We start from the raw sequence: 14878 nt of genomic DNA, 5'->3' as shown, positions 1-14878 counted from the left end.
ATGTATATCTTTTACCCTCTGTCTGCCACTAGTTCATAATCTTACAACATCATCAGACGCGGCTGTATCACTAGTTCCTCAGCAGTTTTGCAAGGAGCCCCACAACATAGAGCTACTTCTGGCAGAGCTCAGTTGCAAAACTGCTGAGGAACCGGCATATGCTGACACCGCGGCAACACGGGAGACTTCCCGTGTTGCATTGGATCAATGGGGGAAGCTGGGCAGTGGACACTTCCCCACATGGGATGACAAAGAGGGGAAGCCAGGCGATGTGGGGCATGGGTGATAGGTTCCCCATGCCCCACGCCAGGCACTGCCAGATTCGCCATGATCTGTGGCGATTCCAGCTACATATCTGATGAGGTCGTAAATTCACACGATCCAGTTCCCAAACTCCACCATTGTCAGGATGTGATCGCCCAGCATTCATACTAGCTGAACTGTTCCCATCCTGCCAAAGCAACTGGGGTGCAGATAGCTTAAATGATAAGGGCCATCTGGCTAGGATTGATTTATGGCCTGCTCTGGTTTTCAAGCCTGGGAAAGGACTATCAACAGATAGGTGTGAATGAGGAAGGGGGGCTGGGGGGAAGTAGTAGTTTGATATGCTGGGGTCTGGGCAGGAATTGGTTAGTAGTAGCTTTGTGCTCATCTTGGCAAGAAGGATTTCAATAAAGTGTTTCCATGGAACTACCTGTGTGAGCTTGCATTGTGTCCTATAGCTTCCAAGGCCTGACAACCATTCTCTATGATCACGTAGTTTGCTTGTAGGCTGTGATCCCATCCCCACTAGGCCAGCTGTAGCATCGGTGCTCAAAAACTCTTCCTCAGCACACATTTATTGGTTTCTTATGTGTTAATTAAATGTACATAACAATTGTGTCACACATACACGTAGCACTACTTATGTACTCTTGGTGTATAAAACTATGAATTGTTTGCTCTTACTGGGTCACTTCAGATAAGAGTTACACTACAGTGTAACATTAACAAACTTACTCTTTCTTTAGAAAAATAAATAAGACTTCCAAACTGATGAAAAAATGTGATTGCCCTTTTCCCCTGCCTCAGTACATGTTTCATCATTTTTTATTATTCTTCCAGCAACTTCTAAAGCAAGTACATTTCATCTGCCAACCACTTTGTGTAGGAGACAGATTTCAATGCCAACATAAATGCAAAAATTCAGAAAGTAGTGACAGACATGGTTGCGAAACACATTCTTTCCATACTTAAAAAGAAATAAAAGCCAGGATATCAACAATTCACATTCAAAAATAGAAAGAGGAAAAGCAAGACAACATATTTTTCCCCAAAAAAGGTTCTCTTTGGAGTTCTGTGCTTGAATATGGTTAAAGGATGCAATTCTTTTTAGCTTAAGAGTATGGACATGTCAAGAAATACGAAGCCTGTGTTTGAAATTTGATTTTCCAAGGAAATAAGGAAAAACCTGTAGTAGAACTAAAGACAGAATTCAAGTCATTCAGCTTTCAAGGCCAATGGCATCACCGCAGGGACATTTTATGCATTTGACAACAAGCAAGCAAATTTCACCAAGGAATACCTGCATTCTTTGGAATCAGGGTTTAGTGGCAGAGAGCTACAGTCTCTTTTTTGACTTGCCCATTCATATCCATGTGTGCAGCAGCTCTCTATAGACGTTTCTGCAAAAAGTAAAGGCAAGTAAGTTTTATAAACATTTAGCAAATAGCTCTGTGATAATTAAATTTCAACTAAAGTCACTTCCTCCTCTTCCGTCCTCTCTCATTACAATCTTCTAACCAAGCAAAACATTAATTAATCCACAAGTAAAAGCAGTTTAAAGCAAAAGTAAAATTAGAATAAAGCATAATTTGCAACATTAAGAAAAATACTAGAATGAAGAATTTGATATGATACTGTATGAAGCCAAATAAAACATCTTGATCACTTTTTTCCTTATGATGACATGCATTTCCATGTGTCACTCGTTTTACACACTGGATTAAATTTATTCTACTCTGTAAATGTTTGTGTTACAATAAAGTTGTAATCCTACAAATACAGTAGAGTCTCACTTATCCAACATAAATGGGCCAGCAGAATGTTGGATAAGCGAATATGTTGGATAATAAGGAGGGATTAAGGAAAAGCCTATTAAACATCAAATTAGGTTATGATTTTACAAATTAAGCACCAATACATCATGTTATACAACAAATTTGACAGAAAAAGTAGTTCAATATGCAGTAATGCTACATAGTAATTACTATATTTACGAATTTAGCACCAAAATATTACGATGTATTGAAAACATTGACTACAAAAATGCGTTGGATAATCCAGAATGTTGGATAAGCGAGTGTTGGATAAGTGAGACTCTACTGTACCTGCATAAACATAAGCCTCTTTGCAACCAAGGCATTATCTTCCTTTTGAGCAAGCATGCTTAGAATTACACTGTACATTTGTTATCCAGGAAGAAGAATCATGTGTATCCATCACATGTTGTCGGACTATAATATACACAGCATTTCTCAGAGTTTTTATGCTAGCTAAGGCTGCTGGAAATGCCGGTCCAACACCATTTGCATGATTCCCATGCTGTGTGAAATTTCTCATAACAAGGACAACTTCACGTTGATGTTGACGAATCTCAAGTACTAAGGTAATCTGTTGAGCCTGGCCCTATTTCTCTGTACATCCTTTCTGCGTCTCTCCCACTTGCAAGATGTGAAAGCAGACATGCTCTGGAGCAAAAGAAATGTTTAAGTTCTGTTTATAGAGGCAGTGTGGAAGGGGCCTTAGGGGACTTTCAAAGAAACAATGTTCACACACTATTCGTTGTGTAACATTTAAAATGTATCCGCGCTAAAGAAAAAAAAATGACTTTAGTTATTAACTCAGAATTGAGCATAACGTGTTAATTACAACAAAAACATTTGTTCCAAATATGGCAAGAGTCTGTCATGGTATGCAAAGATACTATATGTGTGTTAACTGGAAAATGAAATGCATGCAGCCGATTGGCTGAGTTTGCAAGGACCTGGGAATTGGTTTTGTAACTGTTGCTATCCTGCTGCTGGAGAACCGGTTTGAATAGGTTTCTGTGTGTGTGTGTGTGTGTGTGTGTGTGTGTGTATGCGTGCGTGAGAGAGAGTCTTCTGAGTACTGGCTGGAAAGAAGATGGCTCTGTACTCAGAGAGGCCTGACTATTTCTGAGGCCTTGTTTGCTGCTGGTCTTCACTGAAGCAGATTCATGGACTAAGAAAAGACTACCTATAACTTCTGATTTCTGTAAGCAAACAGAAGGACTATTATAAATACCATTGGTCTGTTGATGAATTGGATTCAGTAAAAGTTCCTGTGTTATTTGTTCTACAAAGCTGAATGACATGGTAATGGATTTTGCACACGCCTTTTATTACATATACATTATATGATCATAATAATAGAAGTCCATAGTTTAACCCCCCCCCCCCCAAGGTAAACGTAAAGGTTTTCCCATAACATTAAGTCTAGTCGTGTCCGACTCTGGAAGTTGGTGCTCATCTCAATAAGCCGAAGAGCCGGTGTTGTCCATAGACACCTCCAAGGTCATGTGGCCAACTTAACTGCATGGAACGCCGTTACATTCCCGCTGGAGCGGTACCTGTTGATCTACTCACATTTGCATGTTTTCGAATTGCTAGGTTGGCAGAAGTTGGGGCTAACAGTAGGAGGTCACCCTACTCCCCGGATTTGAACCACTGACCTTTCAGTCAGCAAGTTCAACAGCTCAGTGGTTTAACCCGCTGCGCCACCAGGGGCTCCAACCCCCCCCCCCCCCCCATCCCTCAAAGAATATCTGAATTAGTCCTCCTCCTTCAGGTTACACTTCCATTCTCTATATCTGGAACTCTAATATCTGTATTTTAATCATTAACATGTAGAATAAAAGCTGATCAGCTTAATCAAAATGTATCTGATTCAGCTTTCCCTTCACTTGATAAACTATTACAAGAAAATGTGTAATTGTGACCATTTTATCAACTAAGCTGTCACAATGCAAACTCTCCCAAGATCATTATATATAAAAGAAGATTGTTTTCTCTTTTTAAAAAGTCAGCTAGGCATAACTTGAATCCACCACGGCTGGTATCTTCAAATAAAAAGAAAGCTTTTGTGGTCTTACGACAGAAAAGAAACTGACACCTGGGCATTTGCACATATATGCCACAAATATTGTACACTAGAAATCGGCTTTTTATTATAAAAACTTCGATGCCCAAAGACTTTATTGCATGAGACAGGTAAACAGTCATTTGTTAAGGGCCCCTATTGCACAATGCCATAACATTCTGCTGCCGATCCGCTTCCTTCCCATGATCCTCCAGTTCCTAGCTATTAATAGGTAAGACCCTTCAATAGCTCCCAATCCCTCAATATTCCTATCACTTGCCTTGATGTGATGGGCCAGCATTAAAGTGGCATTAAGGAACAGGATCCAAGTTGGGCAGAAAAGTACCTCTTCTCCCCTTTGCTATTGGGCTGGCTGGTTTTCTATTTTCTATTTATTTTTACACTTTTATTTAAATGCTAGAATTGTGCAATGGTATTAAAACAAAAAAAAAGTGAGGTTACAAGGGAGTGTGTACAATCAAAGGACCACACATTGGTGAGTTGATGCAATTGTACTAATGAAGAGAGGTGTGAAATTGAAGATGATCAACATTATATGTATCCACTATGACAGTAGTGGAATAGTGGGTTTATGTAATAAAGTCCATCATTTGATTTTTCTCTTGTTCATTTCTAGTCCCCTTTTCTGAACTTATCTTTCAAATTCTAAATCTGAGAACAGAGACTGCCTTTTCTTTTTGCCCATGGCAACCTGTTTGTTGGAAATAGCAACCTCTCCAGCCTTTCACTATTTATTTGTTAATGTATCTATTTGCTAAACTGTATGTTAATTTTCTAGTTTGACTGTACCTCTTTGGTGTGGGAGAAGTTATAGACTAGATTGTACTGAGCATAATCAGACTCAGGACTCAATTTTGTATTCAGTTCACTTCACTTCAGTGGAGGTGGATGCCTATTCTACATTACACGTCTGTGGAGGTGGATGCTTGTTTGCTTCACACCTCAGTGGAGGTGGATGCATGTTGCTGTTTGGACTTCAGTACAGAAGTATGACTTATGGACTACAGTAGAGTCTCACTTATCCAAGCCTCGCTTATGCAAGTTTCTGGATTATCCAAGCCATTTTTGTAGTCAGTGTTTTCAATATATCAATACATTGTGATGTTTTGGTGCTAAATTCATAAATACAGTAATTACAACATAACATTACTGCATATTGAACTACTTTTTCTGTAAAATGTGTTGTATAACATGATGTTTTGGTGCTTAATTTGTAAAATCATAACCTAATTTGATGTTTAATAGGCTTTTCCTTAATCCCTCCTTATTATCCAAGATATTCGCTTATCCAAGCTTCTGCTGGCCCATTTAGCTTGGATAAGTGAGACTCTACTATATATATAAAGACTATGGACTAAGAATGATATCCTGTGAACTCAACACACGGAGAACTACATCCTATCTATAACTAAACTTAAATAAGAAACGTGCCTGTGAATTATACAAGATGTTTATGAGTAAACAAGATATGTTATTTTTCAAAGAAGAATTTGGTTTTTATCTCTGAGTGCATATTATAAATTAAGAGGTTTCAAGGGAGTGTATATTTTTTGGGGGCAATTACAGTTACAACTGTAATTTCAACGTCAAGGAAACTACCATCCTCTGCTAACCAAATATATTTTTGTAGTGGCATGTCTTTGTCCTTGGCAGTTCAAAGATATGGTTCTTCAGTTTAATAGCTGAGTTACCTGTGTGCTGTTACATGAATGCTTATGAATATCACTTGTTCAAAAGGTTGACTTCTAACAAGGACATGCTTTTCTTGACTAGTGGTTTTCAAAAGGTGGTCTCCACATGGTTGTTGTGTGTTTTCCGGACTGTATGGCCATGTTCCAGAAGTATTCTCTCCTGACGTTTCGCCCACATCTATGGCAGGCATCCTCAGAGGTTGTGTGTTGTAGCTCTGCTGTCAGGATCTGGCCGTTCACAGGAGATGGAGTTTGACTCAGATTCTGATTCGGATTTTGGGCCTCTCCAGGACTTGGATCAAAGCCCAATGGCTTTGCAGGTGCCCGAAATTGTGCTTCCAGAAGAACCACTAATTGGGGAACATTTTGATGTTCAGTCAAGGTTGGGTTCGCCAGATGGTGTTGTTGCAGAGGAGGATGTGACTTTTGATCGGAGACAGTCTTTTGCAGAGGATAGGAGTTGAAGGGAGGCTGTGAGACGGAAACGGCGCTTCGCTCTCAAGCACACTAATGAGTAACTTTCCCATGTGAAGTTGGAAGTGTCCTAACTCTCACTGCCTTGTAGCCCTGAGAACTCCTTAAAGGTGCCTTGTTTCCTGTTCTCGCTGCAGTGTCAACATTGCCATCCTTGGGAGAAGAATCTCTGTTCCAGTCTCTTGCTCCTTGCCTCATTTCCATGCTGGTTCCAAGAACTCCAGGTGGAGTTCGTGCCTTGTGACTCTTGAGTATACCTTGCCTTATTAACCTCGTTTCCACTACTCCTTAGTGGATGCTTTCCATGTGGATTACAGTTGGTGGATTTACCGCGCCTTATTCCTGACCCCTGCAACTTCTGGCTGTTTACTGACTTTGACTTCTTGGTGGAACTATTGAGTTCTGTTTTGTGGATTCCAACTTTGAAAGACTTTGTTGGACTAACTATTGAACAGTTGAGGACTTTATATTATGGACTATTCACTCTACTGACTTTTTATGCTATTTGTGTGTGTGTGTATAAACTGCTTTGCTTATGATTCTGGATCTAGTGTGGTTTTCAGAGTGCTCTCGCAGCCTTGGGGTGCAACATTGTGAGGTCTCCACATGTTCATGGAGATTCACATTTGCCAAACAGATGTGACATCGTTTTTCCTTTTCAACAAGGTTATGATAGCTGTTTATTTCCAATAGGTTATGCAATACTATTTGCCTGAAAGGTGGCCACATTGGCTGTGGGGCAATGAGAGTCAACAGATGAGGAAGCCTACCTTGAATAAATTAATGACTGTATATACTCATGTATAGGTCTAGAAATGTTGGTCAAAAATTGACCCTAAAAATCTGAGTCAGCTAACTCATGGGTCAATGTAAATATTATACCTTAACTTTTATTTTAAAAATAGCCATCTCTGACTCTGAGTAGAGTGGCAAAAGGCAAGAGCTTAGTCTGTTTCAGGAGAACCCCAAAGAAGCACTGACCCCCTATACTTCTCCATCACACCACTTCTGGCCCTTATGAATGCCTGGGTGGGAAAATGAGGCCAGTGGCCTGGGAGCACTAGCCCTTTCCCTTCACTGTGGAACCTGATGGGACACATCCCTCTTTCAAACCTGCCTTGAATGGGAAAGGAAGAGTCTATATAAGCACTAAAGATATACCAGTAGCTGCATCGATCAGGAAATATCTTCACATTCAAAACAATTTACATAATCCAAGTGGTCTGAAAGACGCATAAATAGCAATCTTACAGAATTGTAATTTTTATGAAACCACAAGTATTGAGAAACTTTGCGAACCTTTCCAAATAACGCCCAAGTGCTAAAGTGAAATAAAAGAAAACACATGGAAACTAAATCAATGGAAATGACAAAGAATGGAAAATAAAATATTTGGAAAACTAAATCAAGGAAAAGTAATACCTCAAATTATCAAACTAAATAGACTGCAATTCTACACATAGTTAAACTGCTTAAATCAGTAGGATTTGTAGTACATTGGAAGTGAAGTTATCTGGACTTCATATTATTTATGGCCAATGGCCAAATCTAACAAAATAAACATGATTAATGAGCTCACAGGATTACGGACACACTTAATATTTTGCGTACAAAAGTTCACCACGCAGTGGGAATGTAAGAACTAATAAATGAGTTACTATAATTGTCATTTGGATCCAGCAATTCAACATATTTTTGTTCATGCAAGCAAAAACATACACACACACGCACACATGGAAGGAGGGAGCTTTGTTTGCAGGTACATATACCTGGGCAACTGCAAAGTGCAGCAACAGTGGCTGCCTTCATCAGTCAAGCCAAATTAGAAGACATTGAGATGCCACATCTGCTGGTCATGCGTCTAATATAATCACACATAAATGTGCATCTATTTTTACACTCAGACAACTGAACCTACACTTTTTGCCACTCACACACACCTCTTGGTTCGCATGTTCTATTTTGTGAGGCACATCTGACAGGAATGGGGGAGTGTTTAGAATTTGAATGGGAGAAAAAAAGAAGATTTTGCAGTCTAGAAATATTCAATGTTCTGTCACGCGCTGGGCCTGTGACTATTGTCTTTGTATAGGATGTATACTTTATGCCTAGCGGGAAGCCAGGGCGCCTCGAAAGAGAGGTTCTTGAGGATTTCCCTGAAAAGGATGGCCCTTTGAGTCTTTCTTGAAGTAACAAAGTCTTTATTGATGAACAAATAATAAATCTCCAAGGAGTCAAATAACACTTCAAGGTTTCCTTAATAAACTGTTGGCCCTTTCAGTCTTGTCCCCAGGGGGCAGGCAATTGGCTTTGGATAACTGTGAAAACCCTCTTATAACCTCTCCCAGGCTGTCTATTATATGGGCCTAGCTGATGTGGGACCCACTACCGATTCCAAATGCATCTGGGTATCGAGTGGACCTACCAACCAAGGCTTGCAGATGTTTTAGCTGCAGTTCCGTGGATCTGTGATGGTGTTCTCTCTCTGAGGTTTCTTTGGAAACTTAGGGCTGTTTCTCTCAGGAGCTGTGAGGCTGAGGCTGTGAGCTCTCAGCCAGAGCTTTTAGGACCTGTTCCCCTGGAATTCCTGTTTCTGGTTTCTCGGATGTTGGCCCCAGATGTTAATGAGATATGAAGCTTTTCTACGGGACAAGCTGGTCTACGTCCTATAGCTTAGCTTCCTTAAGTGAGACTGACTTAAAAATGGCTCCTTCCCTCCCAGAGCCCTGAACAAGGGGCAGAACCAAACTTAATGATGATTGACAGGCGGCCTGTCCTATGACTGCAAACATTAGCAGCAAGAAAATAAAGTCGGAGCTTCTGGTACAGCTGTACCAGCACATTCAATATCTTGAATTTCAAAAAGGATGAGGTAGAACACATATGCTCCCCTTCCCCATAAGTCCCTCACAGTAAGATAAACAGCAAAGCAAGAAAAAATATTCGTTGATAGGTATGGACAGTGATTACATTTTGGCTTGAAGTGGGTTCTGGGTTGGAAATACTTGGTGCAAATTATAATGGCTAAACGGGGAGTCAAACTGATTCAGAATAATGCAAGGTGAAATGAATTATTTAGATAGTGCAGATGAGAGCTTGGTCTCCATCATGAGTAATATGGAATACCATATGTACTCGAGTATGAGCTGACCTGAATATAAGCTGAGGCATCTAATTTTACCACAAAAAAAACTGGGAAAACTTATTGACTCGAGTATAAACCAAGGGTGGGAAATGCAGCAGCTACTGGTAAGTTTCAAAAATAAAAATAGATACCAATGAAATTACATGAATTGAAATGTACGTGAAATGTTTTTGAATATTTACATAAAACTGTAATTTAATCATAAGACTTTAATAAGATACGACTGTCCAACTCTGATTACTTATATACTCGAGTATAAGCTGACCCGAATATAAGCTGGCCTGGACCCTCACTTAAGTATAAGCCGAAGGGTTTTTCAGCTCTAAAAAGAGTTGAAAAACTGGTCTTATACTCAAGTATATATGGTACTTTGCTCCAGATACCTATTTTATTGTAAAAATCAGACAAACCCCTTAACTTTGTATCCATAAACACACATACATATACTCATGAATCAGTCTCACCACTAGAATTAACAGCAGGTCAGACAACCAAAGCAAACCATAGTATGCAATTTGCAAAGGGCAAATGCTTTGGTGACAGCCATCAAAGTGAGGTTGTCATTACAATTAAAATATTTCTTCAAGCTATGACTATAGTAGTACTTCAGTGCCAGCAACAGTAGTAGTTCAGAGAGCAGGAAGAAAATAAGGACGGTGTTGATGCTGCACTCTCTTTATTTGTTTGGTTTTTCAGTGGGGAAAAGTAGAATGGTAAGTATCAGAGTACAGAGAAGCATTCTTAGAAAAAAAGCAACTTGCTCATGGGTCCTTCAAACCTGGTGGTATCCCTGAAATAAACCAAAAATTACTTGCCACATCTAGGTTTCTCTTTTTCCCAGAAATATACTGCACCACTAGCACACCTGAACAAACACTTTGCAGCAGACCAGTGAGTGAGATGCAAGATAAAAACACACAAGTGATTTAAGGCTTTAAAAATAGGATGGCAGCCTTACAACTGGCTAGAAGTGTTGCCTTTGCTGGCCAAAGTTCCAGTTGGAAGAATTTCAATTACTATTGGACAGAAGTTCAAGTAGCTAGAATGTGTGTGATATGGAAGATGTTAGTAACCTTTATTAGAGCTGCCTCCCTTTATTTTATTTTATTCATGATAAAATGTATTTAAAAATCCAGCTCCATTTTCCTTGGCAATTCTTGCCATGTATCAGATATCAAATTGATTGGATGACCTGAATTTGTAATCCAGTTTAAGATAAAAGTCTAGACATAGGAAAGAGTAGGTGTTTGTATTTTATAACTGCTCCAAGACAATGATTTCAGTCCTTAATAATCTATTCACAAATGCTGGTCAGACAATGAAAATGTGGGGTTGTCAAGATCTCTCACCTACCCACCCACCCAATTTTCATCGGGATATGTTGCTTCCCATCTCATCATGGTTCTTGGAAGCAGCATTTTCCATGCCCAGAATCTTCCATTTAATGAATCACTTCAGCGTTCCCAGGCAAGCTACCACACAGGCTAGACCCCATCCAGAAAGGGGGATTTTTTAAGTCCTTGCCTTAAACCCAAGTCTCATTGAAAGAAAGGAAGGAATGGATTGCAGGAAGCAGGCCCTAAAAATGATGAAAAGGGAGCCTTGTAAGTTCCTCATTACCGCCAATGGGCCGGATCGAAAACGGATGTTTTGGTTGCCGTAAGGGAAAACAGATTCTCACCCTGCCAGAAGCTCCCGAAAAACAAATTGGGGGCCGCACTGAAAATCTGGACACCAAAAACAGATCGGGGTTTAACCAAAATGCACAACCCTTGTAATTAGGTATCAGATCTTGCACCAAATGTGGAGGAAGTCCAGAGCAAACTACTGTTGGGGGAAAAGTGTGGTCCCCTTTCAATGCATTCTACTTACATGTGGATGCGAACTAGTGAATAAGCCTGAAAATGTTTATTTTGGGATGATAACTGGAGGGCAGACACAGAAAGAAGTTTGAAGGACAAGACCAGCTCTGGCGTCTAGATGTTGAGGAAGCAGGAGTCACAATGAGGCTATTAAAACATGAAAGGGCAAGTAGAAGATGCCAATGAAGAGATTTGAGCTACCAAAATTTGAAAAGGCAACACAGGAAAGAAATTGTAGGTTATTTCTTGAGGGAATGTCATACCCCAGTCACCTTTGGCTTCTGAACCTGCTCCAGACATGAACTTTGATCAGGATGAAGTTTATTCTGACCTTTTGCCCAGTCCTTCCAGCTCCTTTCAGTTACAGCTGCCGGCTGTTGATAGTTCAGATGCTTCCTTAATTGGGAGAGATACGGGAGATGTTACTCCCGTGGCTGAACCAGATGTCCAGAGTTCCCCAGAGAACGTGCCCTTCAACCGAAAGGAGTTTTTGTATCGCTAGACATCAGAGAAACAGGAGCTTCGAAGGAGTAACTGCTTGGCATCTCGAGGGGATTGTGGATAAGAAGATTCCCTTGGGAACCTTTGGGGAGTTTGGTCTCCCTTTGTTGGGATCTGATCTTCGTTCCATAAAAGTGTCTTACAATGCAAACATTTTGCGGTATCAACGTAGCGTTTCCTTGAGAACACTTCACTGACTCCAGTTCCCTGATTTCACCAAGCCAAGCCTCCTGTTCCTGGCAGCCAAGCCAAGCCGCGACTCCCGACTGAACCGGAGTAAATTCACTTCCTTGCCTTGTTCCTGAATCAAGATTGGTTTCAACTTCGTCTCGTTCCTGCCTTGATGACAAAGACTACCTAGTGACTTTGGACCTTGTTCTTTGGACCTTGCTCTTTGGACCTTGTTATTCACTCTTGCTTCCTTGTTGTTTTTCCCCGCTCAAGAACTTTCAAACAGTTTTGAGCGTGTTTCGGTTTCTGGACTTCGGACAATAATACTGGACATTTCTCTTCAACTCTTTGGGCTAATTCATACCTTTTTATAAAGGACTATTCCTCTCTCGTCCCTTCCACTTATTCATTCCTGAATTTATAATTGTTTTAATAAAGATATTATATGAATATTGGTCTCTGTATGGTTTCCAGTGCTCACGCTACCTTGGGGTGCAACAGTGAAGTTTTTTCCTTACATTTGGCCTCTTCCGCAAGCCAAAATCAATATTCATTTTTTAAAAATTAAAATATGGGCATTATCTTTATGTGCTTATTGATGTTGTTCCTCCATTTCATTTGACATTCACACATAAAAGATGAAAAACCACAGTTAATGGTTGCTAAACTGTCATTAACTGTCATTAACTTCATACTTCATGAACTTCTTCTTCTGTACAGATACCCTTTTCCTTTCCCATCATGACCAGAATCACAGGATGCATTGGGCACTTAACACTGATCAAAGTTATGGCTAACCAACATGCCTCATGGCCAGAGCTTATCAATCAGATTCAAGACCTGGTTTTAAAACTAAGTGGAAAGGGGAGTTTTTAAATAAAGTTATAGCCTCTCTTGTTTTATTTAAGAGAATATTAGTGCATGTACACAGATGATGTCATTGTACATCTATATGGAAAACAGATGTGGCTTAAGGGCAACAGAAAAAAGAACAGAAAGCCAGTATTGCTAGACTCATTATCAGTATTATACTTAAAATTTCAAAGAAAACAGCCTTTTCAATAACTACAGAATCCAGTTTGATCAAGCTTCCCTTGAGGAATGCAGAAAGCTCTAATTAGGAAACCAGCCAACTGAAGGTTGAGTTCAATAATGAATGACAATTTATAATTTAATTTAGAAGATATTATTCTTCAATATCCCAAAATGGCAGCCATATTACAGCCTTTCCAGTACGCAACCATATTTAGTTAGTTAAAATATAAATATAAAGGTGTTAATTTGGATTTACAGTCACCATCCATTTTCTTTGAGCAATAAAATATGTGGTTGTCAAAATGTTGCCAATATCATTTGTCTTTCTCTTTTCGCATTTCTTCTTCTTGTAATCTCCACACTGGCTTCCTCAGGCTCTTATACAGATTGAGTATTCCTTATCTAAAATGCTTGGGATGAGAATAATTTGGGAGTTGGAATTTGTTGGATTTTGGAAAACAACTATTTGCATACACAGATCAGAGATATCTTGGAGATAGAGCCTAAGTCTAAGCATCTAAGTCATACCCACATCCCAAAAGTCTTTTTGCACAGAAAACAAAGTTTGTGTACATTGAACTATCAGAACGAAAATATGTCAGTATCTCAGCAACCCATTTGGACAATTTGGGAGTGTTTTGAATTTCAGACTTTTGGGGAAGGGATGTTCAATCTATATTTAAAGTTTGCTCATATTCCAATGCATCTTTGCCCATGGTCTTTATTAGCTGCACTTTACCTTCTTCTACAGCCCAGCAGATTCCAGTTCCATGCTGTCTCATTTGTTGATCTTTATGCTTGGAATCCCTTGCTTGAAAGCTAAATACTTTTAAGGCTCTAGGTCTATCTTCTTTCATACTCAAAACCCATGTTTTGAGAAAAATATCTTGCTTAGTTCCAATTCATTGCTAAGCCTAAGCATCTTTGGGTATCCTTTCTGGAAATTCATACTCTCTCTACTAGTAAACACATTGTTCTCCCTTGTTTCTGCTGTTGAGCAGCATCAATGGCAAGTTCCTACAGGCATTGACTTCCTTAAGCAAATTTCTCTGTGGAGACCCATGCATATCAATGACATTTTATTAATAAGAGAAATTAGAACATTAAAAATATAACTACACTTTGTGCAAAGCAAACAGAGATCTTGAAGAGAACATCCTCATTCCTAATACTTTGCAATAATTTTTCAAAACATTACAGTGAACAGTTCTAAGATTTCTGAATGTTTTCCAGTTTGTTTGGTCTACTTTTTTATTTTTGGAGCCACACTTTGCTCAGCTTAGAAAAACAACACACCACGGGCTCCTTAAATGGTCAGATTTTTACAAGTTCCAGCCAAATGCGAGTAACTCGTATAAAATTTACTACCGTAATAGCGGCATGAACAAATCAGCCTCAAAAAAACAACTCACCCACCACAAATACTGTGCACAAAACACAGACACAATTGCACAAAACCGTTGGCATCATCTCCCTATTACAAATCATAAGCTCACCCATTAATCTCAATGTATACATTTCCAGATGGTTAGTTAGTTATACTACTAAGTTGGCTGCTCTATGCACCCAGATGTGCTAAAGAGCAAGCCAGAAAATGAATTATGTATAAACCATTCCAAGATTCTGATACCTGGGGGACATTTTTTTTATGAATTAAATCCAGAAGTATGCTTCAGTCTCACACTCCAAAAGGTTTCCATTTGGAGGTTGTGAAAAGACTGGTAACTTGGAGTCTCCAGATGTAATTGCATTAGAATTTGTATCACTTGTAGCCAATGTACTCAATGATGAACTATTTTTGGAGCTACAACCAAAATATCTTGGTGAGCCAAATGGTG

At 39.5% G+C, this 14878-nt stretch overlaps 1 protein-coding gene across 2 annotated transcripts in view; it reads right to left on the bottom strand.

The window, feature by feature from the left end:
• Positions 1-14878, bottom strand: part of fbln1 (fibulin 1) — a 104653-nt gene that overhangs the window by 81332 nt on the left and 8443 nt on the right. For both annotated transcript variants that reach the window (XM_003221428.4, XM_008111382.3), the window contains exon 2: positions 1565-1664. In XM_003221428.4, the coding sequence (XP_003221476.1) occupies positions 1565-1664 (100 nt within the window). The remainder of the gene's footprint in view (positions 1-1564; positions 1665-14878) is intronic.

This window comes from Anolis carolinensis, chromosome 5 (assembly GCF_035594765.1).
Source record: "Anolis carolinensis isolate JA03-04 chromosome 5, rAnoCar3.1.pri, whole genome shotgun sequence".
Taxonomy (NCBI): Eukaryota; Metazoa; Chordata; class Lepidosauria; order Squamata; family Dactyloidae; genus Anolis; species Anolis carolinensis.
Note: the sequence above shows the minus strand (reverse complement) of the source record. Positions and strands in the feature narration are given on the sequence as shown.